Source organism: Acipenser ruthenus, chromosome 33 (genome assembly GCF_902713425.1).
Source record: "Acipenser ruthenus chromosome 33, fAciRut3.2 maternal haplotype, whole genome shotgun sequence".
NCBI classification, from domain to species: Eukaryota; Metazoa; Chordata; class Actinopteri; order Acipenseriformes; family Acipenseridae; genus Acipenser; species Acipenser ruthenus.
The window spans coordinates 6,959,868-6,987,395 of NC_081221.1; the positions used below are offsets into that span (position 1 = coordinate 6,959,868).

At 41.4% G+C, this 27,528-nt stretch overlaps 1 protein-coding gene across 2 annotated transcripts in view; it reads left to right on the forward strand.

The window, feature by feature from the left end:
• Nucleotides 1–27,528, forward strand: part of LOC117433471 (rho GTPase-activating protein 12-like) — a 109,202-nt gene that overhangs the window by 44,086 nt on the left and 37,588 nt on the right. For both annotated transcript variants that reach the window (XM_034055760.3, XM_034055762.3), the window contains 4 exons: nt 1,034–1,471; nt 25,685–25,891; nt 26,714–26,794; nt 27,161–27,292. In XM_034055760.3, the coding sequence (XP_033911651.3) occupies nt 1,034–1,471; nt 25,685–25,891; nt 26,714–26,794; nt 27,161–27,292 (858 nt within the window). The remainder of the gene's footprint in view (nt 1–1,033; nt 1,472–25,684; nt 25,892–26,713; nt 26,795–27,160; nt 27,293–27,528) is intronic.

Here is a 27,528-nt window from a genome sequence, read left to right on the forward strand (position 1 = left end):
AAGGAAGTGACGGAGACAGGCAGCAAGTGAGGTACAACTTGCGCACCAGCAAGGCAGGGCTGGGCAGGGTTTTATTAATGTTCCGTATGGAGAATAGCAGGGGTCAAAAGACAGGTACAGTATTGCACAAACAAAAATAAGAAACCCCCTTGAATACTAGCAATAGTAATCAAGGGTTGAAATAAAAACAGTAAATAGAACAGTCCCACACTACACAGAGAAACAAAAGTTAAAACAAAACATTCACGTGGTTCCTCCACGCGGTGGCAACCGGTGTCCTCCAGCTGCTGCCCCAGCTCCCTCCTGAGGCTTCACAAACACAAAGGCACAGACAGAAGGTGCTGTGCTGCAGATCCGCCCAGGTATCCAAAGGGGTAGGGAAAGCAAGGGAAAACAAACTCACAGCTCTTCAAGGATCTGCAAACACAGGGCTTCAGTTGTGAAATAAACAAATGAAAACAAACAAACCAGCACGTCTCTTGCGGGTGTTAGTCCAGCACAGCCAACCCAAATGGCAGAACCCCACAGCCTAAATAGTGCCGAGCCCCACCCCAACAATCAGTGCACTGCCCCACCTCAGCCAATCGTCAAGCGCAGCACAGCTGATTGCAATAATGGGGCTCAACCATGAGGTCCTGCCCCAAGTTAAGATGGCCGCCCCCACTGCGGCTTCTGCCCCAACCATTACTCAGCCTTTCTCCTCTGTCTCAGTCCTCCCTGCACAGCGCTGCCAGTAGTCGGGAGGGTGAATTACAAGAGGGACTCCTTTCACTCCTGTCACAGACTGACATGCTTTGCAGCCAGTAATATTCTTTGACTCCAGGCACACTGCTGAGGTGGAAATATAGTGCTGGATGTCATGTTTTATGGAAATATACAGTGTTTCTTTCAAAATTGCACATTTAAAATCAACATGAATTAAGTGGGTGACAGGCAGTTCTTTTGTTAGCCACAGCCATTTTCATAAATATTAAACTAAAAGGAAATAATATGAAATTATTTGGTATTATCTATTGTTTATTTCTGGTTTCAGCTTGAAAGTGAGAATCCAGATGCCACTGTGTATGCGAATGTTGCTGAGCTAAAACAAGAAGCTTCCCGGATTTCTCCCACTCCTCATTCCACAAAAAGACATTTGTCTTCAGAGACTCAGAACTGGGAGGTGCATACAGACCAGGGGAGTGGACAGGAGTTCTACTACAACCTGGACACCAGAGAAACAACCTGGGACAGCCCGTTCAGTGACCAGGAGGAGGCTACTGAGGACCAGCCTTCCACCTCCCCCTCCCCCTCCCCCTCTCCCACTGCGAGCCCCAGCGGCAGCACGGAATGGGAACAGCACCTTGACGAGGCTAGCGGCCAGTACTACTTTTACAACCCTCAATCCGGAGAGACTTCTTGGGAGCCGCCAGAGCAAGAGGAGCCGTCGTTGCCACATCACATGGAGGCTGAAAACCAGTCACAAAGCAGGGTATGTCTTCAGTTCTCTTGATAAGCCACAGCTTGGGTGTTTTTAGAGTATTTTACAGCACAGGGAATCATAAGAACATAAGAACATAAGAACGTTTACAAACGAGAGGAGGCCATTCAGCCCACCTTGCTCATTTGGTTGTTAGTAGCTTATTGATCCCAGAATCTCATCAAGCAGCTTCTTGAAGGATCCCAGGGTGTCAGCTTCAACAACATTACTGGGGAGTTGGTTCCAGACCCTCACAATTCTCAGTTTTGATTGCATCAACCACCCAGCTGTGGTTCTCCTGGAAAATGAGAGATTGATATAGTCCAGATGTATTCCTGATACAGTAAAATGTTCTGAAAAAAGAAATGTTAGAAGTCATCCTGATATTTATATTTTTGGTTCAATCATAATTCAGAAGTAATGTATCATAAAATCATAAATTCTGAGATAATCTTAATTTTAGAAGCAAGTGCTAAAGAAGAATAAAGCAATTGTAATCAGAAAAACACACATACTTCAGCTAATCCGAAACCCAGTAGTCTGAATTTATCCGAAATGCACGCTGATAGCAATTTTAGAAACCAAACTTCAATATATAAATCTGCGATGAGAGTGTTTTTTATTATAAGGGTTGTTACAGATTGTTGATGAATTATAAGTGGGTCATTCCATACAAACTCAACCCGCGAGGTGGTTCAGAGACGGCACTGAACCGTCATAACTGCCTGTATGAAAGGCTATACCGCCACTGAAGAGCTATAGTGGGTGTGGTTTCAAAGTGAACATGCCACGTCACTATGGCGTAGGTAGGTAAGGGGCGTGCATGTAGTGCTTAATTTGTGCCGGGGCTTGCTTGAAAAAATTATGGAAAATTCACTGTTTTTCAAAAAAAATAAAAAACATCTTGTTTACCCCACGTTTGCATACCCATGTCTTCCGCCATCTTCAGAATGCAGCGTGATTGCCCTGTGGTTTTGAACAGGGCGCTCCAGTGTCCTGGCACCATGCATACTGGCAACTGGCATATCCTGAAGAAATAGCTGGCCAATCAGTTAATTATCCCTCTAGGTATGCACCACACCCTATAAAAAAGCTTTGTTTTGTTGGACAGAAACCACAAGGAGAGAAAAAGAGAAACAGAAAGCATGTCACCAGCTTCAGGGAAGCACACCACTTTGTACCCGATACCCCAGGCAAGATAAAGGTCTCATTTACCAGTCAAAGTACGGAATTCCGTGTGGCGACAGTGTTGAAAGGCGCAGTTGCCCAGGAGGGTCCAGCTCAGCTGTGTCAAGCTGGCAAGGACACAGGAAGTGGGGGTGGTGGGGAAGAAGTGCTGTACCGGTGTGGCACCGGTAACAGTTCTCATTAACTTTTTTTATTTTATTATTAACATAATTTCGTTCACGTTAGTAAATGAATTATGCTTTACACTGCCTGCAAGAAAGCCATCAAACAACTTTCAACCAATTGTATTGTCGTGTGCATTGCAGTATTGCAATGTAATGGCAAGCAGACATTGTTTATTCTACTGTGTACCAAGCACTGTCAGCAGCATTTTCTGCACAAATGTTCTAGCAGTCGGTTTCAATATGATAACTTTCGCTATGATAGTAATGTCGGGTGGCATTAAAAATAAACCTGTAACTTCTAGAAACACATTCAAACCAGTAGAGAATAAAGGAGGAAACAAACAATAAAACTGGAAGTGGGCTTCGTTTCTTTTTACTTAAGACCAAATGTTCCATATGCCACTTATTTTAATTAAACCAATGAAGAAATCTTAATAACTCTGTATTTTTAGTGCTTCTCTGACATGATTTTTTTTTTCTTATTCTCTTTGTAACTATTAGTATAGTGCCTCACTGGCCTACGCTGTAACTGTTACAAAGCGCACAATAATTTTAAGTTGCACTAGCCTATTTGAAATTCTGTGGGGTTTTTTTTATAGGCAATTAGGCTATTATGAATGCGGTAGTAATAATTCTAACATCCATTATTATTATTATTTATTTTCTCATCAAACGCCCAAGGCGACTTGAATGTAATTGACCACACAGTGTCGTTCCAAAATAAGTGTTCTAATCTGCCTTGGGTTCTAATTGATCACAATTGTGTCAATTAGAATGCTAAGGGAGTAAGGGGGGGAACTCCAAACAAAATGTAAAAAAAAAAGGGGGGGGGGGGAGACTACTGTGTGTATTACTGTACTACTAAGAAATAGATCTAAAACCGTTGTAATGGCGTACTGTATTTAAGCTTAATAACGTTAGACGCGGATAATTGTAAGGCAGTGTATTTTATCTCTGTCCATAGTAAGCTTCCGTAATACGGAACTACTAATGTGTTTATCGCGCCTATTTCAAAACTGAGACCGACTTGGAGTGCGGTAAGAAATACATTAAATTACTAGTATAATGAGAGATAATGGCTAAAAAGAGAATTTCTGATTTTTTTTTGGATGTACAGCAGCACCACCTTCTAAAATTAGTAGTCCTCCTACTGTACAGACCCCTGAAAATGAATTGCCCTCCCCACATATAACCGAGGTTGTTGCTCCAACACCAGGACCAACTCCTGTGACTGCAGCGGCAAATGCGGCCCCAGCTGTGTCCTTTGAACCTTTGTTTGAGGCATTTCAACCAAAGGACTACGAATTTCCTACTCGTTCCTTTGGAAATGAAAAATTCACTCGATGCTGTAAATCAGCTTGGTCTGAACGATCCTTTTCTGCTCTGAGACGTATTAAAAATTGGCTACGCAGCACAATGAGTCAAAAAAGACTAACACAACGCTCTTATGCATGTCCACCATGAGATACTGGACAGTCTAGATATTGTCTCCCTTATGAGAAATTTTGTAAGCTTGACACCGGAGCGCAAATCAGTTTTTTGGAGTAGCCTAACCTAAACAGATCAAGAGGTTGGCTACATGTATCTAAAATGCCTCTATGCATTTTGTTGCTGATTTTTTGATTCAGTCGCATAGCTACAATGTAAAACCAAGTGTTAAATGAAATGAAGAGATAATAAACTTGAATTGGTGTTTATTTTCTAATTTAAACACGATTAAGTGTTTGAAAGCTAAACATTTAGTTTGAATATGTAGAAAGACTAAACGAGTATTAGGCCTATAAGCCTGTGCACATCCAGAGTGTTTCACTTGTAAACATTTAATAATCATGTTTAAATTATAACCACTGCAGTTTAATTTGTATATAGAAAATAAACATCAAGACGACTTGTTTATTATCTGTTGCAGACGTTTCCCGGTTTGAAGTGTCTGCATTATCTTTTCTGTGTTTCAGTATAGAAACCATCACATTTTAAAATGTTTATAAACTTGATTATTTGAATACTTTACTTCCTGTTGTTATTTATGTAAGGCTTATAGTTAAGAATGGGTTAATGTTTAATTTCCATCATGATACAGCGGTTTATTCCGTTACTGTTTTTAAAAGGTTTTGTTTGAAATCAAAATGTAAGCGTTTGGATTATTGTTTCTACAGCTGTTGCAAACATAGCATGGGTGTCGTTTTTGGAGAGGCTACACTGGAAATAGTAACCTATACACCAGTCTGTGAATTAATTGACAAATTAACATGTCGAACAGAATTAAATCATTAGTGCCGAAGATTAATGTATTGTATTTGTATGCTAGTATTTAAAAAATCTAAGGTCCGGAGGTCATTGCATTTTATTTGCGTAACATCTTTTTTGGAACGTAGTTAATAAGTGGTTTTTCAATGTTACATAAAAAGTAAAAACAAAATGTACCCGCGTTTTTTCGTCTTATTCCTTATAAAACTTGAGTTGGTCTGCATATGATTATGAAATACACAAAAAAATACTATTTTCTGTAGGCTATATAAATATACATCATCCCCCATTTTCAGCACCCTCCGTTTTAAATTCGTTCCTGCGTCTCTGCAAGTTGGTGACTGGGTGAAGGTGTTGTATGACAATAAAATGTTCCCTGGAGAAGTTGAGAACGTCTCTGATGATGGAGCACAAGTGAAGGTTATGCATCTTGCTGGACTGAACACCTTCAAGTGGCCCTTCTGAGAACAGACTGCTCTATGAATGGAAGAACATAGTGAAGAAAATCTCACTCCCCGCTCCAGTTCACGCCCGCAATCATTTTAAATTTGATGATTACTGAACTTTGTGATGCGTTTCTATAGCAGCTGTTAACCAACCACCTTCTGCATGCAACTTTTTAAAATATTTACGATCCTTTCCTTTTTGTGTAGTTATATACTGAGATTTTGAGTTAAATTCCAGTAGGAGTACACATGAATCTCTAGTGATGCCAGAAGTTGTTCCTTAAGTTTACCATGGTAAATCTATTTTTGTGTTTTCTATTAGTTTGTAGTTTTTAAAACGCACCTAAGTGAGGTTTTGGTAGTTTCAAATGTGTCACCGTAACAAAGAAATCTAAGTTCCACACGCAAGTTCATAATCCCTCAGCTCCAAGCTAGTGCCATTGGAAGCACACCCTGTCACTTTTTACTAGGGATGCACCGAATTCAGGATTTGGTTTCGGATTTGGCCCTAATACCTACTTTTTGAGCAGGGTTCGGATTGGGCCGAATCCTACAACCGCCCAAACACACACGCATTTTAATACATTCCTCCAATGTATGCAGAGTTTTTCTTTAAATAAAAGAGAGGTATCCGGTATTGAATGTAACTGTTGTATTTAATAACAGGTATTCAAGAACAAGAACACGTTTGATGAACTCTGTCGCAGCTCTCAACTCCCTAAATTACTGGTGGTGCATCCCTACTTTTTACTCTAGATCTAACCCCAGACAATACAATATTGAAGAATAACGCCAGTTCGGTTCGGACTATGTGGTGCTTTAGCCTCACCAAAGTGGCCATAAGCAATGCTCGAATGCATGACAAATGCAACTTCAAAAATATGCCCCAAATCTGCGGATACCAAAATGTTTTGCTTTGTTTTTGTAGATCTCATCAACATCTATCCAAAAATATCTTTGGGCCCCCAATTTTTTGAGCCCCACCACATGAGTTATTTTGGCCTAAACTTGGTAGAAATACTAAAAATTCAAATTTCCGAAGGGGTTAATGACCAGTTGGGGAACTTGAAACCAAAAGTGTTTCACAAAATTTGGAAGAGTGGTCCCTAAGGTTCTTTCAGCAAGAACAACATTTTAGTACCCGCATCCCCTACAGCAACGTTCTTCAATTGGCAGATTCTTCAAATCCGGCCCATGAGAGCCTTCCGTCTGGCCTGTCAGCTGCAGTGCTGGCAAGTTTTTTCCGCAAAATGTGTCTGTTTTTAATTACGTTTTACGGGAAAGTCACTTTAATTTATGGGGTTTTAATGTGAAACAACTAAATAGGCTTTTAAATCGTCCAAGTCTTTACTTTCTCATTAAATGCAGAATGAAGAACGCTAAAATGAGAGCACAACATTCTAATAAATGACTAGTCTGTATTAATGTTAATACAATTACAAATAGTGATTGTAATAAAATGTGTCCTGCATTTATTATTTTTTAAATTATAGATTTATCACTTGTAAAAATGTTGTACCCTCGTTTGCATGCAGTTTCTTCATTCTGCATGCACCAAAACACGTACATTAAACCAATTTTACTACACAGAAAAATAACAATCCAAATATAATAATAATAATATTCAAGTTTTATTTCCCAACCCCTAAAAAGGAAATATTTACTATATTAGAAAGCTGCTTGTTCACAGTTAATACAAAAAAAAATGACCACTTAAAACTAGCATTTCTAGCGGCAAATCACACTGCCATTTCCACTGTGGATTGCTTGTCTGAGATCGTCAAAGACATTGTAAATGACACAAACTACACAGATCTCAAAGACATCCAGCTGCAAAGAACTTAGTGATAAATTCAATCCTGGGGCCATGCTTTTAATGTTTTTAATTTTTATTATGGTTTCTTTTGGGAAGTAGGTGGGTTTTTGTAAAAGTAGTTGTCCTTCATTACAAATGCTAGTTGCAAGGCTCCCGAGTGGCGCATCCAGTAAAGGCGCTCCTCGCAGGATGTGCCCTATAGCCTGGAGATCGCTGGTTCGAATCCAGGCTATGTCACAGCTGACCGTGACCGAGAGTTCCTAGGGGGCGGCGCACAATTGGCTGAGCGCTGCCCGGGTAGGGAGGGCTTAGGTCGGCAGGGGAATCCACGGCTCACCGCGCATCAGCGACCCCTGTGGCCGATAGGGCGCCTGTGGCTCTGCAGCGGAGCCGCCAGATCTGTGTTGTCCTCCGGCACTATAGGTCTGGTAGCATTGCTGTGGATCTGCAGTGCGAAAAATGACGGCTTGGAAGGAGCACGTTTCGGAGGACGCGTGTTTCAGCCTCCGTTTCCTGAGTCGGCGGGGGGGTTGCGAGCGGTGAGCCGGGGATACAGATAATAATTGGGCATGCTAAATTGGGGTGAAAACCGGGGTAAAAATAATTGGCGACGACTAAATTTATAAAAAAAAAACAACAAAAAAAAAATAATTAAAAAAAAAAAACAAATGCTAGTTGCAGATACGCATGGTTGAAAGGTCGCAGCTATCTACAGGGTATTTGTGTCAGGAGCAGGAACAAATGATCACTGCACTTTATCTGGTAATAACCCTTCTCCTTCCTTGTTTACAACACTCTGTGTGTAAGCTACCTTCAATCAATAAACTTTAGTTTAGTCACATACTCGGTATGCACATTCATTCCTATTTGCGTCAGGTCACTCCATAACCTAACGTTGAATATTCTTTTTACAGTTTACTGTTATTATTACTATTTCACTTCTTCAGATAATGACTCCTCTCCTGTAGCTTCTATCTTTCCTGAAGGTTGCTGTTTAAATGCTTTCTGTTGACTCTGGTCCACTTCTGACACTGGAAATGATTTGAATGTATTTTATGCATGCTCACACGGCTCACACAGCCCCCTCAATTATTTGTTCTACCCCCCTTCCACCTCATCATGGAAAGTCTGGCGCCACTGTCATGGCAAGTCTGCCACGCCCCCGCCACTGGCTGACGTGCTTTCATTACTTAACTTGCATACTTGTTGCGCAGTAATTTTTCGAAAACAAAGATGTTGCGAGCAACTGTCAACATTTTTGGCAAAAAGGAATTTAGATGTCCATTTTAAATTTAATAGTTTTAATAAAATTAAGATTACTAACATGCAGTTTTAATAGCATTACTGTGATAAATATTTGCTTTGTATTATTAAATGTCAATCATAAATCCTATCATTGTAAGTGGTTCCCTTCCCCTCCCCTCCCCATCTCTGCTCCTGGTATTTTCGAACGAGGGGCTACACATGATGGTAGCCCAGGGTGATTTTTCTGGTCAGGGTCACTTTTTCACTTTAGGTTGACCTTAGCCAGGTCATAGCTCGAAGGGGAAATCAAAAAAATATATAATAAATAAATGATTAGCATTTCTAAACTTGGCAGGCATGAAAATCCCCAGGTGAATTTTTCTAGTAAAATCTGAGACTGTCAGGCAACAAAATGCCCCTTTCTGGTTGAGTTGGTGTGAAATGACCCAAGTATAAAACAGAAAACAGAGTCTTGACAAGGCATTTCAAGAATAGTACAGACAATTTTGTTCACTGATTTCACAATTTCCATGAAATTTACCCATTGTCGTGTAATATGTAGTTCCCCATTAAAATTCCCATTTCTTAAAGAATAGTGTAACTATTAGGGGTGGGCATCGATATATAAACTGTATTACGATATCGATAACATCGAAGTCTTCCAAAACACAGAAAAATATAATAACACAATTGCAATAGAAACATATAGACGTTAACAGATATTTGCATAAGAAAAACAATAACTTAAACTTGATTATACTGGTTTGTATTTTTAGAAGTATTGGCAATAAAAAGTATGTGAGTGTACGTGATTTTTTTTTATCCCACGATATCGCGATATGGAAATTATTATCGATATCGATATTAAATCAAAATATCGATATTGGTGCCCACCCCTAGTAAATATACATAATTTTTATCACTTAAATAAATACACCAAATGTTTGCCTTATTGTCACATTACCTGTTCCTAACTAGCAGCCTGCATAGAGCGTCACAATTTCTTTAAAATGTCTTAACTAAAAAGACACCATCTGCATCACAGATTGTAAATACTTCTGCTCAGTACAAGGGGACATTTCACGTTGCTGTTATTTTTACATTTATTTATGTTTTTATTGTGTTTGATAATTCACTGATGGTGAAAATAGAATGTCTTTAAAAGGTAGACATTAAAAAATATCTACAATTTAGCATTTACTGTTTATCAGGTAAGCATTTAAATATTTAGGAACATTGGTTGTATAATAACCAGAGATAATTATCTATTTTGAATGTGACAATGCTATTTTTTTCTGTTTTAATACATATTGGGACATATTTTCAAAGCATTTACTCCAGTCTTTAACTCTTTTTTTTTTTTAGAGGCAAAATGTCTTAATTAAAGACTGGAGGTAATGATTTGAAAATATGGCCCATTCTGTTTATTGTGAAATATCTATCTTTAGATTGTGAAATAAGAACATTTTTACCATGAAAAACACAGCCCTAATTATCAAAACCGATACAGAATTTACAGGAAGGAGCAGGGAAGTTCCCTATCAAGTATGAAATGTAACCATTATCGTATGAGTGTTTACCTCCTAAAGACCCCGAACCTGAATAGATTATACCAGTGCTGTACCAGAGGACTTGGTTCGAGTTTTGAACTGCCTGCTACTGTTTTTTATAGTACTGTAAACTGTGCTGTTACATACAGCACTGTATACTTTGTTACATTTCTGTGCAGCGGCATTGCTGCTTGAGTAGACTGAGGCAACAGTTTTTACACTGCGTTGCTGTTTGTATCATGCTGGGGTTTTATCCCTGTGACATGTGCAAGGCCAGTCTCCGAGTGGAGGATAAGCACGGCAGGTGCTCTGCCTGTCTAGGACCAGAGCATGCAAAACAGGCACTCGCTGACAACAGTTTCTGCGAGTTTTGTGTGAGTTTTTCAAAACGTACACTGGGGAAATGGGTGTTTCGAAGCTCTGCGGACATCATGTCCATTCCACTTGGGCAGGGCTCTCATCCATCGTCTGTTAAAGACGTGGCTGCATTCTTTCCAGATGGCTCTTTGCCAAGGGAGAGCAGAAAGATTGCCTGGGGGAAGGACCCACGTAAGAAGCCATCTTTTTTTAGCCATTCTTCATCATCTTCTGCCTCTCCTTCTCCTTCTCCCTCTACTTATCCAAGGAAGAGGAAGAGAAAGTGTCATTGTCTAAGAGATCGACGGACTCCGAACAAATGGAGAAACTCTGGGCAGCTGTTTCCCATCAGGGCACAGTGCTTACAGAGCTTCTGCCTGAGTTCACTGCTCTGCCTCCCCCCCCCCCCCCTCCCTTGGAACAACACAAGGCTTTAAGCATAGACTGACAGCAAGAAGATATGCTGTCCATCGCCGCCCATGAGGAAGTTGACAAACCGGAGTTACCCTCCGAGGTGGACTCAGACAGCCTATTACCAGCAATTCTGTCATTGGTTAAGAGTGCCTTTGCAAGATTACAAGTGCCCTGGCCTGCAGATGAGGCACGGAAGCAGTCCATCTTTGATTATGAGCCTGCTTCTTCTCCCGTGCCCCTCCCCAGTGCACCCAGATTTTCTCTATGAAGTCCAATTGTCCTGGGGTCACCCAGCTACAGCTCTGGTTGTTTCCCGGTCGTTGGGGACATTGTACAGCGTCAGTGATGCTGAGAAGCTGGGTTTGTGCCAATTTCTTCCTGTAAACTAGCACTTCTGACCAACGATGCTACCTGCCCTAACAGACAGTGTAGGGTCTCCAGAGGTCAATTTGAAGAGGGCTTACTCAGTCGGTGCGTTTGGGGTTTGCTGCCACAAGCCCATGGCCCCTTTTCAGGGAGCCACCAGGAGTACTGGCGTCAATGCACCACGGACATCTGGGTGCTTACCACTGTACAGACTGGCTATTCTCTGCAATTCAAGCATGGTCCCCCTCCCTTTTAGGGTGTGACTACAGCATTAATCACGGACCTGCAAGAGGAGGTGACAGCTCTGCTGCAAAAGTAGGCTATTTGCATGGTACACCCTTTGGGCAGACTCCACAGCTGGCTGCTCAGGAGCTGCATCAGAGCTGTAAACCACAGTCTCCTGGGCCAGTTAGGGGCTACTAACAGCACCCTGGCCCTGTCCTGCCTGATTTTCTACAGACACAGCGGGAGCATGGCGAACGGTGGGAAGGCATGGTAGTGTTGTATGTCTGGACCTGCACGTGTCTCCATTGAACCTCCTGCAAAAAATTCCACAAGGCCAGATAAACTGCCTGGAGCGCCAAAATATTTATGTGGAGACCCTGCCAAGGCTGGACGCGTCCTTGGTGATGACCTCCCTTCTGGTGACGCTGCCCAGTGCTACGCCTAGGTGTAGATGGGCAGGCTGTCCACCAAGAGACCGACTTTAGACAGTGGTGAGGCACTGTCACTAGGCATCCACAGTTCAATGCAGGCTGAAGAACCCTGCTGTTGAACTTGGCTTGGAGAGGGTGCATGCACAGGAGACCCAAAGGGTTTGATCAGCTGCTGTCATCAAGCCCAGAAGTCTCTTCAGCGTCACTACTGTAAGCGCTCGGTTGAGCTGAAAAAGCTTCAAACAAGTGGCTATTCTCTGCACTCTGTCGTCCGACAGAGTGGCCAGCATGGACCTGGAGTCCACGCACACTCCGAGATAAGTTACGTGTGGGACAGTCATCCAGGTAATTGAGCACTCTAATGTCTCTGAGTCTTAGTGGGACCAGAATAGCTTCCATGCACTTCGAAAAGGCACGGGGAGCTAGAGAAAGGCCAAATGGCAGTACATGGAACTTCCTTGAAAAGCGAACCGCAGGTACCTCCTGTGCCCTGGTCTTATGGGGATGTGGAAATAGGCATCCTTTAGGTCCACCATGGTGAACCAGTTGCCTGGCCTGATATGACTGCAACAGCTGTTGCATGATCAACATTTTGAACCAGTGTCGACAAGTTGATTTGTCTGAGGTCGAGGATTGGTCTTTGACCACCATCCCGCTTGGGCACCAGGAAGTACCTGGAGTAGAACTCTTCCATCAAATGTAGACAGTGTACCGTGCAAATAGCCTGCTTTTGCAGTAGAGCTGTCATCTCCTGAGACAGTACTGCAGCATCTCACAGGTCCATGACTAACATTATAGACATGCCCTAAAAGGGAGGGGGAGCTACAGCTCTGGGTCTGGCCCCTGAACGGCAGCATTTGAACCATCTAGGGCTTTCTAATAAGGTCATTGACACTCTGCAGAATACCAGAGCACCATCCACGTGTTCCCAGTCCGGGTATAAAAGTAGGGCCTGCCTTGGGGTTTTGACCATGGCAGCTATGCTGCAGTTTTTGCAGGACCCTCTACATTAAAGGCCTATCTGGCAGCTATTTCAGCTTGCCATGTCAAAACTGATTCAGTCTCCCAGAAGCTCACTTCCTGGCGGGGCAATTTTTGAAAGGAGCTTGGCGGCTTCAGCTGCCTATGAAGGATATTGTTCCTTGCTGGAGGCTTAAAGTGGTGTGAAGCACTCATGAAACCTCAATTTGAGCCCTTGCATTCATTTTTATCACTCAAAGCGGCTTTCTTGCTTGCAATCACATCCATTAAGCAGGTGGGTGAGATGCAAGCATTTTCGATTGCAAAAGCCTGCTTAATTTTTGCAGAAGTCAGGACAAAGGTTACATTTTATACCAATCCTACGTTTTTCCAGTAATGTTGTTGAAGCTGACATCCTGGGATCCTTCAAGAAGCTGCTTGATGAGATTCTGGGATCAATAAGCTACTAACAACCAAACGAGCAAGATGGGCTGAATGGCCTCCTCTCGTTTGTAAACTTTCTTATGTTCTTATGTTCTTATGTCAACCAGTCTGTGGATTTGGAGGTGTTCCATCCAGCTCCATTCCAGTCTGACAGGGAGTGACAGCTCCATATGCTTTGCCCTGTGTGGGCACCAATGTATTATGTTAACAGATCACAGAGTTGGAAGCAGTCTGAACAGTTTTTTTTTTGTCTGTTATAGGGCAAAGTTCCGTGGTAAAGCCCTGTCTAAGCAGAGGCTATCTAAATGGGTAACGGACACAGTCAGGATTGTCTATGAGCGAGCCAACTTGCCCACTCCAAAAAAAGCTCACTGCCCTTTCCACCAGGGGCATGGCAACTTTGTGGACTTTATTCCAGGGTGCATCTGTCAGGGACATTTGCAATGCAGAGGTGTGTGCTACTCCTCATACTTTTTACAAGGTTCTATCAACTGAATGTCATGGATTCCCAAAACCCTGGCTTTGGAACTCAAGCATTGAGGGCGGCTTCAGGGTTGAACCGTACAACATGATTAGAGGCGAGTTTCTCCCTCAATTTTTTAGCCCTCGCTACTTGTTACTGGGGTTCCATATGGTAACGCTCCTGGTAGCCTTCGCTTAGCCTTGTAGCATTCCAGTCGTTATGCAATATACCCTTGCGACGGCTTTGGTACACTCACCCATATGGTAATGGTTACATTTCGTACTTGATAGGGAACATTAGGTTATCATAATAACTCTGGTTCCCTGAAATAGAACCATTAACCTCCAAGGTCGCTGCATCAATGATTGCAGCATGCTTGAAGGAAAAGTGGTGCTGGCATCTGTACGTGCAGTCTTATGCCCTTGGGGACGGGCCTGACTGTGTCACAGGCTCTGGCATGTAGCTTTGGTATAATCTATTCAGGTTCACGGTCTTTAGGAGGTAAACACCCATATGATAATGGTTCAATTTCTATTTCAGGGATCCAGGGTTATGATAATAACCTAATGTTTTTGCTTGTGCTTTACCATGCCGCCGACTGTGCTGTTTTCTTTTATTTCGTTTGACAAAAATAAATGCATCTGCTAAATGAGTAAAAAATAAATGGAACGAGAGCTCTCCAGACTATTCTGAGAAATTGTCTTTTTTTTTTTTTTTTTTTTTTTTTTACTTTGACCAAAAAAAGAACAATTCTACAGACTGCAGACACAATTAACAGCTCGCCTAGGGTTTAACCAGGGCTAGGATTTAACCAGGGTGACACAATAAACAGCTCGCCTAGGGTTTAATCAGGGCTCGGATTTAACCAGGGTGACACAATAAACAGCTCGCCCAGGGTTTAACCAGGGCTCGGATTTAACCAGGGTGACACAATAAACAGCTTGCCTAGGGTTTACCTCCAGACCCTCATCTCTCCCTACACCCCCACTCGACCTCTCCGCTCCGCCTGCACTAGAAGACTAGCTCTACCACCGCTACGCTCCCCTGCCTCCAAAGCCCGCTCCTTCTCCACCCTTGCTCCGCAGTGGTGGAATGACCTTCCTACAGATGTCAGGACTGCCCAGTCCCTGACCACATTCCGGCGCCTCCTTAAGACTCACCTCTTCAAAGAGCACCTGTAGAACTCCTCTGTTTGTATCCTGGGACACTATCACCCTTCATGTAAATGTGCTTTATTTTGCTCTTATCAGCCCCCTATTTTATTTATTTAATAATTTTATAATACTGTAATCTGCCAAGTTTTTAACCTGTAGTACTTTGTATTTAATCACATCCTGATGTAACTATCACTATTTAATCATATCCTGATGTAACTATCACTATTACCTGCTGTATTATTGAATTGTGGTTTGTCAAACTTGTACTTTGCTTGAACAAAAGTTATTGTATTTCTTGCTCTTATTGTATTACTTGTATTGTAACGCTTGAAATGTTTTTGCTTACGATTGTAAGTCGCCCTGGATAAGGGCGTCTGCTAAGAAATAAATAATAATAATAATAATAATAATTTGGTAGGGACTGGATCAAGGGCACAAGTAGTAAGTCTCATATGCAGACCTAATGCTGTCAGGTCTTGTAAATTAATCAGAGAGAATGTCTCCAACATCGCTCTATCAGGTCTTATAGGTTCAGGTAAGAAAGAATGGTCTATCATAGAAGCACTGTATGTTTATGATTTTATTTTTTATTATTATTAAGATAAACTGTTTGACAATGTGTGAATACTATAAATCACACATTACATGTCACTCACATGCAAAATTCTAACTTTTGATTTGTATAATGCATATTACGTAAACAAAAGTTGTTAATAAAATCCGCTACCACATCGTTATACATTACGTACAACTGGAACAGGGTATAGTATCCAAAGCAGTGGGCTGGTACCTCTAGTGGTTGTAGTGCTTCAGTTAAATATGTACTGAGTATCTGGTGTACAAGACAATGTAAGAGAAGTGCTATGGTAGAATATGTTTGAAACATACAAAATATACGATAACACAAATCATTTTAATTTCGAAAACTGAGCATCGTCCGCCTCTCCCTGCTCCAGCTCGTGTTATCTAGAGCCAAACCTTTAATTTCCTCATTCGCCATCTCGACAGCAAAGAGTTGTATAGCGTAAACTGTATTTAAAGAAATGTTTCGAAACCCCTCTTCTGTTCGGGATTTTTTTTGTTAAATGCCCAGACGACCAAAAAAAAAAAAAAGTTGAATGCAAACTGTGCAAGCGAGGGGTCACTTGACAAGCGTAAGTTCATATTATTTTTAGTACTGTATTATTAATATTTTTAGTAGTAGTAAAATGTGACTGATAACCTGCTTGGAACGGTGACTGTTAAATAAAGCTTTGTCCGCTGCAGTTGGTGCAGTGCAAGCTTACTGTATAAATCGCAAGCAGGCTCAATTACGTGTAAATAAACAATGTGTATTTTTATTTTTATTGAAATTATAAAAATATGTGAATGTTTTATTCCATTTATATGGATTACCTGTAAAATAATAGGATTTTCAATCAAATGTAAACAAGTAGTTATGGTGAAGTCACCAATAAATTATGCAAATTAGTACCACTGAAGGTTCAAACCTTCCTTCAGTAATGTGTTCCGAACCTTCGAAGGTCAAAATGTACCCTTCGTTGCAGCCCTAGTAAAATCTGATCTCTAATGTCAAGTATTTTATTTTGGAAAAACTTTATAAGTCATTGCAGCTAAAAGAGGAACCAATTGTGAGGGTAGGAATATTCGAAGGTGGATTTACTAATTTATCTATGGAACTAAAAAGAAACCTAGGATTATTTTTATTCATTTCAATCAAGGACACAGGAAATTATTAAAGTATGGCCACGATTATGAGTCCAATCCAATAACCACAAAAAAATTTGAACATTTAGAATTAGATTTAATATCGATATAGGGGAGTGATAATGTCATATTCAACAAGGTTAGTTCTGCCGGGCATGTCAGAAAAAAACATCCTTAATTTATGCAGATCTCTCTGTTGATCTGGAAGTAACTGTTCCCCAATCGGAATGCTCTAAGGGCTAGTGGCCTCTATACAGGGTCCAAAATCATCCTCTACCTCGCCTGGGGCTATAAATGAGGCCTCCCTTGCCTGCCAGGGCTTCAATAAATTGACATGGTAAATGTCCCGCTCATTGTGGCGATCGGGCTGCCGAATTTCATAATTCATTTTACTTATAGCCCAAATCACCTCATATGGCCCCTGCTTTAGCATAAGAACATAAGAACATAAGAAAGTTTACAAACGAGAGGAGGCCATTCAGCCCATCTTGCTCGTTTGGTTGTTAGTAGCTTATTGATCCCAGAATCTCATCAAGCAGCTTCTTGAAGGATCCCAGGGTATCAGCTTGGACCTATTTCATAGCCTATTTGATATGTGTTTGGATTCTGATGTGGGAAGAAGCAGCATTACCTTGTCTCCTGGCCGAAAGGTCCGAATACGTGCATTTTGGTTGTAATGCTGCTGGTGCTGAGCCGATTTTAGATTCTAGGGATGCACCGAATCCAGGATTCGGTTTCGGATTCGGACCGAACTTTTCAGGCTTTTGTGCTTTGTTGCTTTGTCTGAGATGTATTCTAGAGATCATACTGAGAGAAAAAAAATAAAAAATCGGAGCACAGAAATATATATTTTTTGTAACTTTACAACTGTCAGATGTGCAACACGTTGTTGGACAATATGCTTTAGTAAATTACTTCTTACGTTACTGTAATGTGTCAATACAAGTTAAACCATTTGGGAACTGCTGTGTTTTATTAAAATAATTTTTTAACTATTTCGTAGCCTATTTGATATGTGTTACACACACGGTGCATTTAAATCAAAGTGGGTTTTATTTCACAGGGAGATTCAGGTCATTCATCACGGTAATGTTTTCCTCAAAGCTCTCAGATAGGGTTGTCAACAAGCTCCAGAATCTCGGGACACTTTAAGGCAGGTCAGGTTTTTTTAACTCACCTCTCTAAACTGCAATGTATTCGACATGTAAAGTGAGTGTGAATTGCTTGAGCAGTTTAGTAAATGTATGTAATTGTTTAATTGTGATGACGATTTTATCCGGAGAGCCTTGTTAACAATGATTAATCGTATTGTTTGAATTTTTTTATACAGTAAACAATATCTATGAAAATAGCGCAACACCATTATTATTGATAACTTTGCAGTCACCTGCACTCTTTCATTTAACCTTGTGGCAGCAGGTAAAGTTTCTATGTGTTTAATATTTCTTGCTTCACATAGTCCCACCCAGTCAGAGACACAGAAAGCCAATCAGCTGCTGTATAGGTCTGACAGTTCAATTAATTTAGCGACAGTTCGCACAATTCACACTCACTTTACTGAATACATTGCAGTTTAGAGAGGTGAGTTACAAAACCTGACCTGCCTTAGTGTCCTGAGATTCTGGAGCCTGTTGGCAACCCTTCTCTCAGATCAGGTGACACAGGTTGAAACGTCATTAAACAAAATAGTGGGTTATGGCAAAGATGCAGCTCTCCTTTCTTGTAAAGGTTCTGTATTTTTATGTTTCTGTTATATGCGGGGAGGGGGCTAGCGGTAAATTGTGTAAGTTTCAAAGTGAAATCTTATTCAGGGATATATTTCCATTCGGAAATAAAAATACTATGAACTAAAAGGCTCAAAATAATAGATTGTGTGCGTCCCTTGTTAGTAGCTGCCAGTCTGTTTTTCATTCAGCAGTTTTCTTGACAGTTTTTGTAGATTCGGTATTCGGTTCGGTACTCGGCTGAATCTTTTGAGATGAGGTTCGGTGCATCCCAAATTAAAACGTAAGCAGATGTCCGGATGGGATATACTTTTAATATTTTATACACCTGCTGTAACGTTTGAGACAAGAAGTTAGTTCCATGATCATGTATTTAATTGATAAACTTTTCATTTAAATTTAAACATTGGAGTTAAAACACGCCTATTTAGACACCATGCTACACTTTTAATCAGATGCTTAATAAGATGCTTATACAACATAAATAAAGCGATCACTAATTGACGTGCTTACATTAGTTAACTTGAATGCTTGCTGTGCAGTCATTTTCAGAACATTTTCTAGTTTTAATAAAATTTAAATGAATAACATGCTATTTTAATAGCATTACAGTGGGATTTGTATAGTTATTTGTTTGCAAGATGTCATTTGAATATTGTCTGAAAAATATCAGGAAAAAGGATATCATGTGCCAGCCTCATGATCTCGGGCCGACGAGACAGGGTAGCCATCAATTGTGTTACAGGCTGACCTGTGCCCGTGGCAGGGTTTACCCTATACATTAATTGCCCCTTGATAAAGTGTGGATATACTAGTGCCCCAGTGCCTTTAACATCCTTACCTTCAATAGACCAGACCTGTCCCCAAGCGTGCACCAGTGTGAGGTCGTTGCTCTGGCCCCACACTAGGTCCGTGCTTTGGTCCCACATGTCCGGTATATTGAGAGGAGCCAGAGTAACATCTGCCCTGGATGGCCCAGTAACCTCGCCCTCATGGTCACACTTTGCACCGACTCCCTTTGAGTGGCATTTGATACCATCCAATCTCTCTCCCACCAGGCCCCAATCTTGTCTCATTGATGCACCTTCCCATTTTTCGATCCGTCTCTCTTTCTTTGTTTTTCTAGGATGAAAAAGGGAAGAAAACAAGTCAGCTTGTAAGGGGAAAATCTCACCAATCATTTCCCCCCGTTTATCTGCCACGTTTACATGTGCAGTCAGGACTGTATTTTTAATTAATTGTTTATGCTCTGGTCAGTCCAGGCCCAGAATTACTGGGTGTGGTAGCCTTTCCACCTCCCCCACTACGAGGTGAAGCTGTATCGGTCCTACGGATATATATGCTTTTAGTGTGGGGTATGCCGCCGCGTCTCCATGGATACAGGAGATCGCCACCTGACTTTGTGGCTGCCACGACACACCGCCCAAGACAGCTGTCCAAATTAAGGTCTGCTCACACCCTGAGTCCACTAATGCATGGGTACTCACATTACCGACAACCACATCAACAATACAAGGCCCCTCCCGACCATTTCCCCGTCTCTTACCTGCTTCCGATGCCAAATAACATGCCGCCACGTTGCACTTATTGCTGGGGAGCACAGCTGGGCGGTATGTCCTGTGGGATGGCGCCTGGGGTTACATATCTGTCCCGCTGCTGATAAGGCAGCGGGTCAGGGGCAATGAATCTACCCCAGCTGGGGCCAGCTGTCGCCACATGCCCAGACTGCCAGAGAGTAGCGCCGGGTCCAGTGCGCCCCGCCACTTTGGTCCCACTGCTGATTATTTCCACCCCCTTTGAATGCATTGCAATGGACATAATGGGCCCTTTGCTACCTTCTGATTCTGGGTATATGCATATATTAGTAGTGGTAGATTATGCAATGTGATACCCGGAAGCAGTTCCATTGAGGTCCACTAGTGCATCTGCAATAGCCATTAGTGCAGATTATTGCTAGAGTAGGGATCCCCAAGGAAATCTTGACTGATCATGGAACTAACTTTCTGTCTAACACGTTACAGCAAGTTTACAAAATATTAAAGAATATGTCCCATCAGGACATCTGTTTATCAACCACAGACAGGTGGTTTGGTGGAGCACTTTAATCAGACCTTAAAGCAGATGCTGAGACGATTTGTGAGCCAAGAGCAAAAACATTGGGCATCGCTTCTCCCCTACCTCCTTTTTGCAGTGAGAGAGGTGCTACAGAGTTCTACAGGATTCCCCCCCTTCAAGCTCTTGTATGACCGACAGCCTTGCGGCATTCTCGATCTGTTGAGAGAGGGATGGGAGGAGCGCAAAGGTTCGTCCAAAAATGTAGTGCAGTATGTGCTCCTACTGAGAGATCAGGACAATCTCAGATCGGCTCAGCACCGGTAACAGCAGCATTGCAATAAAGACGCATGAATTTGGACCTTTAGACCAGGAGACAAAGTAATGCTGCTTCTTCCCTCGTCGGAATCAAAACTGTGTGCTAAATGGCAGGGGCCATATGAGGTGATTCGGGCTATAGTAAAGGTCAATTATGAAATTAGACAGCCCGATTGCCATAATGAACAGGAAATTTATCATGTAAATTTATTAAAGCCCTGGCAGGCAAGGGAGGTCTTGCTTATAGCCCCAGGCAACATAGAGGATGATTTAGGCCCCTGTCCAGAGACTCCTACCACAAAAATCATTCTGATGGGGGAACAATTGGTTCCAGACCAGCAATGGGAGCTGAGTAAGTTAATTGAGGAGTTCAGTTTTGTTTTTTCTGACTTGCCCGGTAGAACTAACCTTGTTGAATATGCTATTATCACTCCCTCAGGCGTCACGGTACGAGAGAGACCATACCGGATCCCAGAAAGTCGACGAAGTGGCGTTAGCAAAGAGGTATGGGCAATGCTCGAACTTGGGGTGACTGAACCTTCCAGGAACCTTCCGCGATTTTCGATAGTGGCCATAAAGGATGGAACCAACCGCTTCTGCGTTGACTTCCGTAAGATAAACGCTATTGCCAAGTTCGATGCCTACCCCATGCCACGGGTCGACAAGCTTCTTGATAGACTGGGAACAGCTAGGTTTATCGCCACTCTGGACCTGACGAAGGGATACTGGCAGATCCCATTAACCCACAGCTCTAGAGATAAATCCACATTTTCAACTCCTGAAGGGCTGTTTCACTTTAAAATAATGTCATTTGGGCTACATGGTGTGCCTGCTGCCTTTCAGAGACTGATGGACCAGGTCTTACACCCACATCGTGAGTATGCGGCAGCGTATATTGACAATGCAGTTATTTACAGCTCAACCTATGGAGAGCATTTGGCTAGGATCACGACCGTCCTTCAGTCTCTATTGGTAGCCCCGCTGACAGCTAACTTGAAAAAATGTGCGTTTGCCAAAACAGAAACTCAATATTTGTGATTCATTATGTGAAATGGATGGGTGAACCCCGTTTTCAACAAAGTCCAGGCTTTGATGGAAGTGGCAATCCCCAAAACCAAGGCTCAGGTGAGGTCTGTACTGGGGTTGGTCAGTTATTAACCAAAGATTCATCTCAGAGTATGCCACAGTGGTCAATCCCTTAGTTGACGTCACTAAAAAGAGCACTCCAAATTTGATTAAGTGGTCAGTAGAATGTCAGGGGGCGTTTGATATAATTAAGCAGAGACTGTGCCAGGCCCCCACTCTCATCACACCAGATTTCACCAAGAGACTCGTGCTCCACACCAATGCGTCGGATGTTGGTTTGGGTGCGGTTTTGTCCCAAACAGTAGACAGAGTAGAACACCCTGTCATGTACCTCAGCAAAAAGATGCTACCCCGGGAGCGCTAATACGTGGTCGAAAAGAAGTGTTTGGGATACTCACTCTTTACGATACTACTTGCTGGGACATTTATTCGATCTCATCACAGACCTCGCCCCACTCAAGTGGTTAAGCACAATGAAGGACAGCAATACCCGGATAACTCAGTGGTATCTGGCATTGCAGCCCTTCATGTATCATATGATCCACCGTGCAGGGAAAGAACACCAAAATGCGGATTCTTTTTCCCGGGGGGTGGGGGTGGGGGGGGGTGGGGAGTAATTTAGCCTAGTGTTTCTTCAGCTCCACTCTGAGCGGTGGGATATGTGACAGAGACAGAATGATTCTTGGTGACAGATCTTCATCTCGACCTGTGAGGACACAGTGTAAAGGGAACAGAGTGCCCTGGATTGGATGGCCAGACAATTAATTCCCAGGGTTAGGTGGAAGTCGGCCATCTAGAAAGTGAACGTGATTGACGGTACATAAGGGGATGTAGCGAGGTGATCTGTTCCTTTGTATGGTTAATGCTGAACTGGAAGGAGAATGTAATTGTTTACGTGAGTGTTCTTTGTTTGTTTTGTCTTGTTTAAAATCTACTTGTTTGTTGTTATTAGACGGCTAACACGATCCGGAGCTGTCGCTACAGGCCAGCACAAAATCCAGACAACACTACACTTGTTCACAATAAATTGTATTTTCACCACGAGCACTACAGTACTCACTTTGGACTTGTGACCGTGTTTGTGTTAACTGTGTGTGTTTAAATACCGTGTGTATTGTTTCGAGACTGAACCTGTGGATTTAACTGAGCAATACACATCGTTGTGATTGCCAGTTCTCATTATTCTTTACTGTTGTCATCAGACTTTGGATTATAAATAAACCACCATTTCACCAGTACTTTGTTGTTTGTCATTGCCTTGAGCATTGCATCACCCCTACACCTGCGCACTGCAAACCACTTTGCCACAGTAATATATAATGAATTGCAATTACAATGTAGTTCTAATTGTACTTTAACCTTGGCACCCCTGTGTCATAGTTGTAATTAAGAGTACCATATAATTGATCAATTACAGTTCAATTAAACACCTTTCCAGGCTTAATCGTTTGCAGTTCCTTGTAGTGTTTTATATTGAGCAAACATTATTTTAATATTTTCAACCACTTTTAGTGACTCCATTTGTTTAAGTTTATGGTAATGAAAAAGTTGTCTAGTATGTTTCTGTATTTGTACTTGTGATTACTGCTTGGTAGAATAAATAGAGTAAGCATGTTAATGTGTGGAGCTATGTATGTTACTTTGTAGTATAATTGTAATTCTAATTGCAATTACTGCATTGTAATTGTAATTGAACAAAATATCATTGTTGGAAAACATGGAACAAGTATTGAATAGCAGTTTGCTACGCATGAGGAATGACGGCTGTATTCATGTTATTTTTCTGAAAAGTGATTTAACATTGGATAGAAAAAACTGTTAGTTCCAAAAATGCAAGCACTGCTGTAATAAATGAAGGCTGGCTATATACTCTGGGTATATAGATACTTGCACTGCATTGACTCCGAGCAAGCAAGAAATAATAGCAGCTTCATTGAGCAATGGATGGTAGCAGAGAGCTGAGAAAAACACCAAGTTAACGTATATTTAACTATACTTAAACAACTGCACATTAGAAGTAAATTGAAGGCAATATGGTAGAGAAGTTACCCTGAAGTTATGACAACTGAAAAGGATTCTGTTGTATCAAAGCAAATGACTGGCCAGCAGCACAAGGCTGTACAAACAAGTCCTTTGACCTCCAGCCCTGACATGAAAGACGTTTGCCCTCACTGGGGTATAACTTAGAATATACAGCTGGTTTATGAGGGGGTCATAAAGCTAGTCTTCAGGGGACCAGAAGGAGCCAGGCTCTAAGACTTCAGAGAGATCCAAAGAGATAATGCCACTGGGATCAAAGGGTCTCAGGCAAAACGGAGAGATAGGAACAAGGAAGATGACAAAAAACAGATGTATGGACCTTTGTGGCACCAGGGGTCTGAAGAATGCATTGAGTTCAGAGGTCGTCACACAGACACACACACACACACTCACACTAAATGAAATATATGGTAACAGGATAATGAGTTGTACCTTTTCTATTGGTTAAGTGTCAGAGAAAGAGGAGGTGGACCATCTATACAGAAGGGTATTTAATGTCATGCAACAATTGTAAGAATGAGTATTCTGTTTGTCCTGTACCTGGGACCAGACTCCCTGCATATTTCAATAAACCTAACAACTGAGTGAAGAAAAGGACTCTGTGCATTTTCTTGAATCTACTTACTCACCATCCTTTTTTTTTTAAAGTTACATCAATCATTGTCATTGTAATTTCAGCAAACCACGCTACTGTAATTGTAATTATACCGGATTCTGCAGAGTCAGCGCCCCAGTTTGAACAATTGCCCCACCCCAACTTTTACCTGAAAGTCAAAATTTTCACCATTAAAATCAGTTTTTTAATTACCATAAGCAAATAATGCCTGAGAGGAAATATCGTGACGCACATGAATAGAAAAAACTGCGTAGAAGTAGTTGCTCTGTGCTTTGAATGATTCAGGGTTAGGGTTAGGGTTCAGATAACGAAGACATGGAGTTCGGTGGTGTTGGATCAGGTGATGCAGACTCTGCAGTCTGATTGATTACGCTTTCCTGTTCCTGTTACGCTACAATCCATTTTTTAAGCCACTGAAACTCTAGTAACTCAGGCACCAGTTTGTATTGAACACTTTAATGCTATAGTGCTACTTTGGGTGTTAATTTATTATTTTGTGTTGTGTTTTCACACTGGGCCCTGCAATTTCTTACTTGCAGAAATTATGTAGATCCATTTATTTTAGTGGACCAAAAATTTCACGTGTTTATATATATATATTTTTTTAAATGTAGCGACTTTTATTTTAGCATTTTTCACCTACAAATGTGGTTTTCATGAAGTGGTTTTGCACTGGACACTGGACCCTTAAAGTTTGTTTTGTGAAAATATATGAAGTGACAAAACAGTGGACATACTGCAGCAGCTTTGAATTGTATTTCACCAGTCATTAAATATGTTAACTGCACTTCTTGATCCTTTATCATGGCTGTGCTACTATGATCTGCCTTTGAATTTTAATCATGCCTAATTATAAATGTAATGTTAAAAACATTCACCCTGTAATAATACCTGTGATTTCACCTCTGCCTGAGACATGTTAACCGCCCCCCACCCCCACGTACACACAACTGGGCGTTGACTCTGCAGAATCCGGTAATTATAATTGAGCACAGGTCTGATATCTATTGTGCCATAGTGGATACAGGCCCATAATGTACAGGTATGTGTAAGTCGTGGGCAAACATTTTGTAGTGCAATTCAGGCCTTCCAAAACAAAATATTCAGACAGACCAAAGCCATTCCAAAACACTGTCAGAGTTCCTGTCTGTCATGACTAACAAATAAAAAGGCAAGTTTATAAATAACCCTATATGTACTCGTTTCCAGCAACCCCTTCCAGAAGAGGATTATCTTACATTCTCTGAAAAGCAGGATGTGGAGGTCTCTCCGAATTTGTTACTCGAAAACTATTCCACAGTCAAGAGAGACCGGATCCCCCAGGTTAAACTCGATGCAGACATGCCGGAGGGCTGGTCAAGCGAGATAGACAAGGATGGACAAATGTGCTATACAAGCAATTACACCCAAGAACAGGTAAAAATAAACTATATATATATCCATTCGGGAATGCACTCCAGTAATGGCTTCTGCAATTGTGCTGTAACAAACTTATTTAGGGTCAAAAATTATGTTATAGGTTTTCCATAATTACATCTGTGTTATAATTTGACTCTACATATATTTTCATATTGTCCTTTTATATTTTATACATTTTAAATAAGTTCAATTGGAAATCCCAGCACCTAAACGGCTGTAGGAACATACAATTTTAATGTTACGCTTTGATAGTTAAAAAGAGTTCACATGAATAATTCTGTCATTCAAAATAAAAACTGAGGTAAGCTTGTAAGACAAACCCAACACTGCACCATAGCATAGGGGTTAGAGTTTCTCAACTGCAAACTAATAATCTAATAATAATTGCTGTCTCCGCTAGGCTGCTGCCTTTGCATGCATATTCATAGCATGCAGACATGTTACTGGACTGTGGTCTGGAGGAGCAGGCTGCGTTTCTGTATTTCTGCCCTATCTCAGCTGTTTGCGATTTATTTTTAAGTGTTTGAAATGCAGTGGCAGTCACCAGAGTTCAGCATTGGAACAGGTCAATAAATGGTAATATCAGCATGCTACTGTCTTTCTCTAGTTATGAGTATGACATAATGTATAAAAGTCATACACACACACATATGTATATTGAGGGGAAAAATAAAAACTTGGGACTAGATCCTATTTAATTTTACAGAACTTTTATATAATGTATGCTAAGGACGGGTTGGATCCATAACCTAGTTATTTTTCACATGTTTTAAAACCACTTAAATCACTAATAACTATACTTATTGTTTTAAATCACAGTGGATAAAGTCAAAGGATGAGCATGGACAGATCTACTTCTACAAGACTGATGGATCAAAATCTCAATGGACCTTACCTCAGGTAATGGCATGCCCAGATAAGCAATGGTGTGGCATTCATTACCATAACTGTGGCAGCAATCTTACAAGCCACATCTCAGAGACCATTTGAAGCACTGTACTGATAGCTCTTTATTCTGCTGATACAGGTTTTAACTGTGTGTTGGGGAATCTTGGTATCAAAAGACTGTGTCAGTCTATTTGGGATGGATTTCAATCAGTCCTAAAATCTCTGAAGAGTTCAGAGATTTTAATTTGGCAAAGCTTCTAGTTGGGGCTTATTTTTGGTTTTAAAATACATTTTTGTGGTGGTTTCCACAAAGTGGATGTTTGTATTGTATTATGCTTAATAGTCTTGAACTTTTTTATATTCTTCTGTTCCTCTTAGCTGTATCCTCGCCCCAACCAACCACGAATAAGGAACGGATTTGACCCAGATGGCAAAATGCCGATGGAGAATTGGCGGCACACGATGATTGCTCCAGTCTCTCACATGGGGTCGCAGGACCAGGAGGGCACCGTGAGTGCAAACAAACTCTTCTGAACAAGCTTAGAATGCTCTTTCAAGAGGCAGGAGAGCTAGGCAATTCCGAAGGGAGTGTGGCTGCCGTATGCAATGTTTAAACTCTTTTAGATATTAGCATCTAAGGTAAATATTATGGATGGCAATATAAATAGCCGTTCTGGGTTGTGTGTATATTAGAGGTTGGCACGGGTAGAAGATCTGGAACCGGATACCCGGGTCTTTTTCAGGTA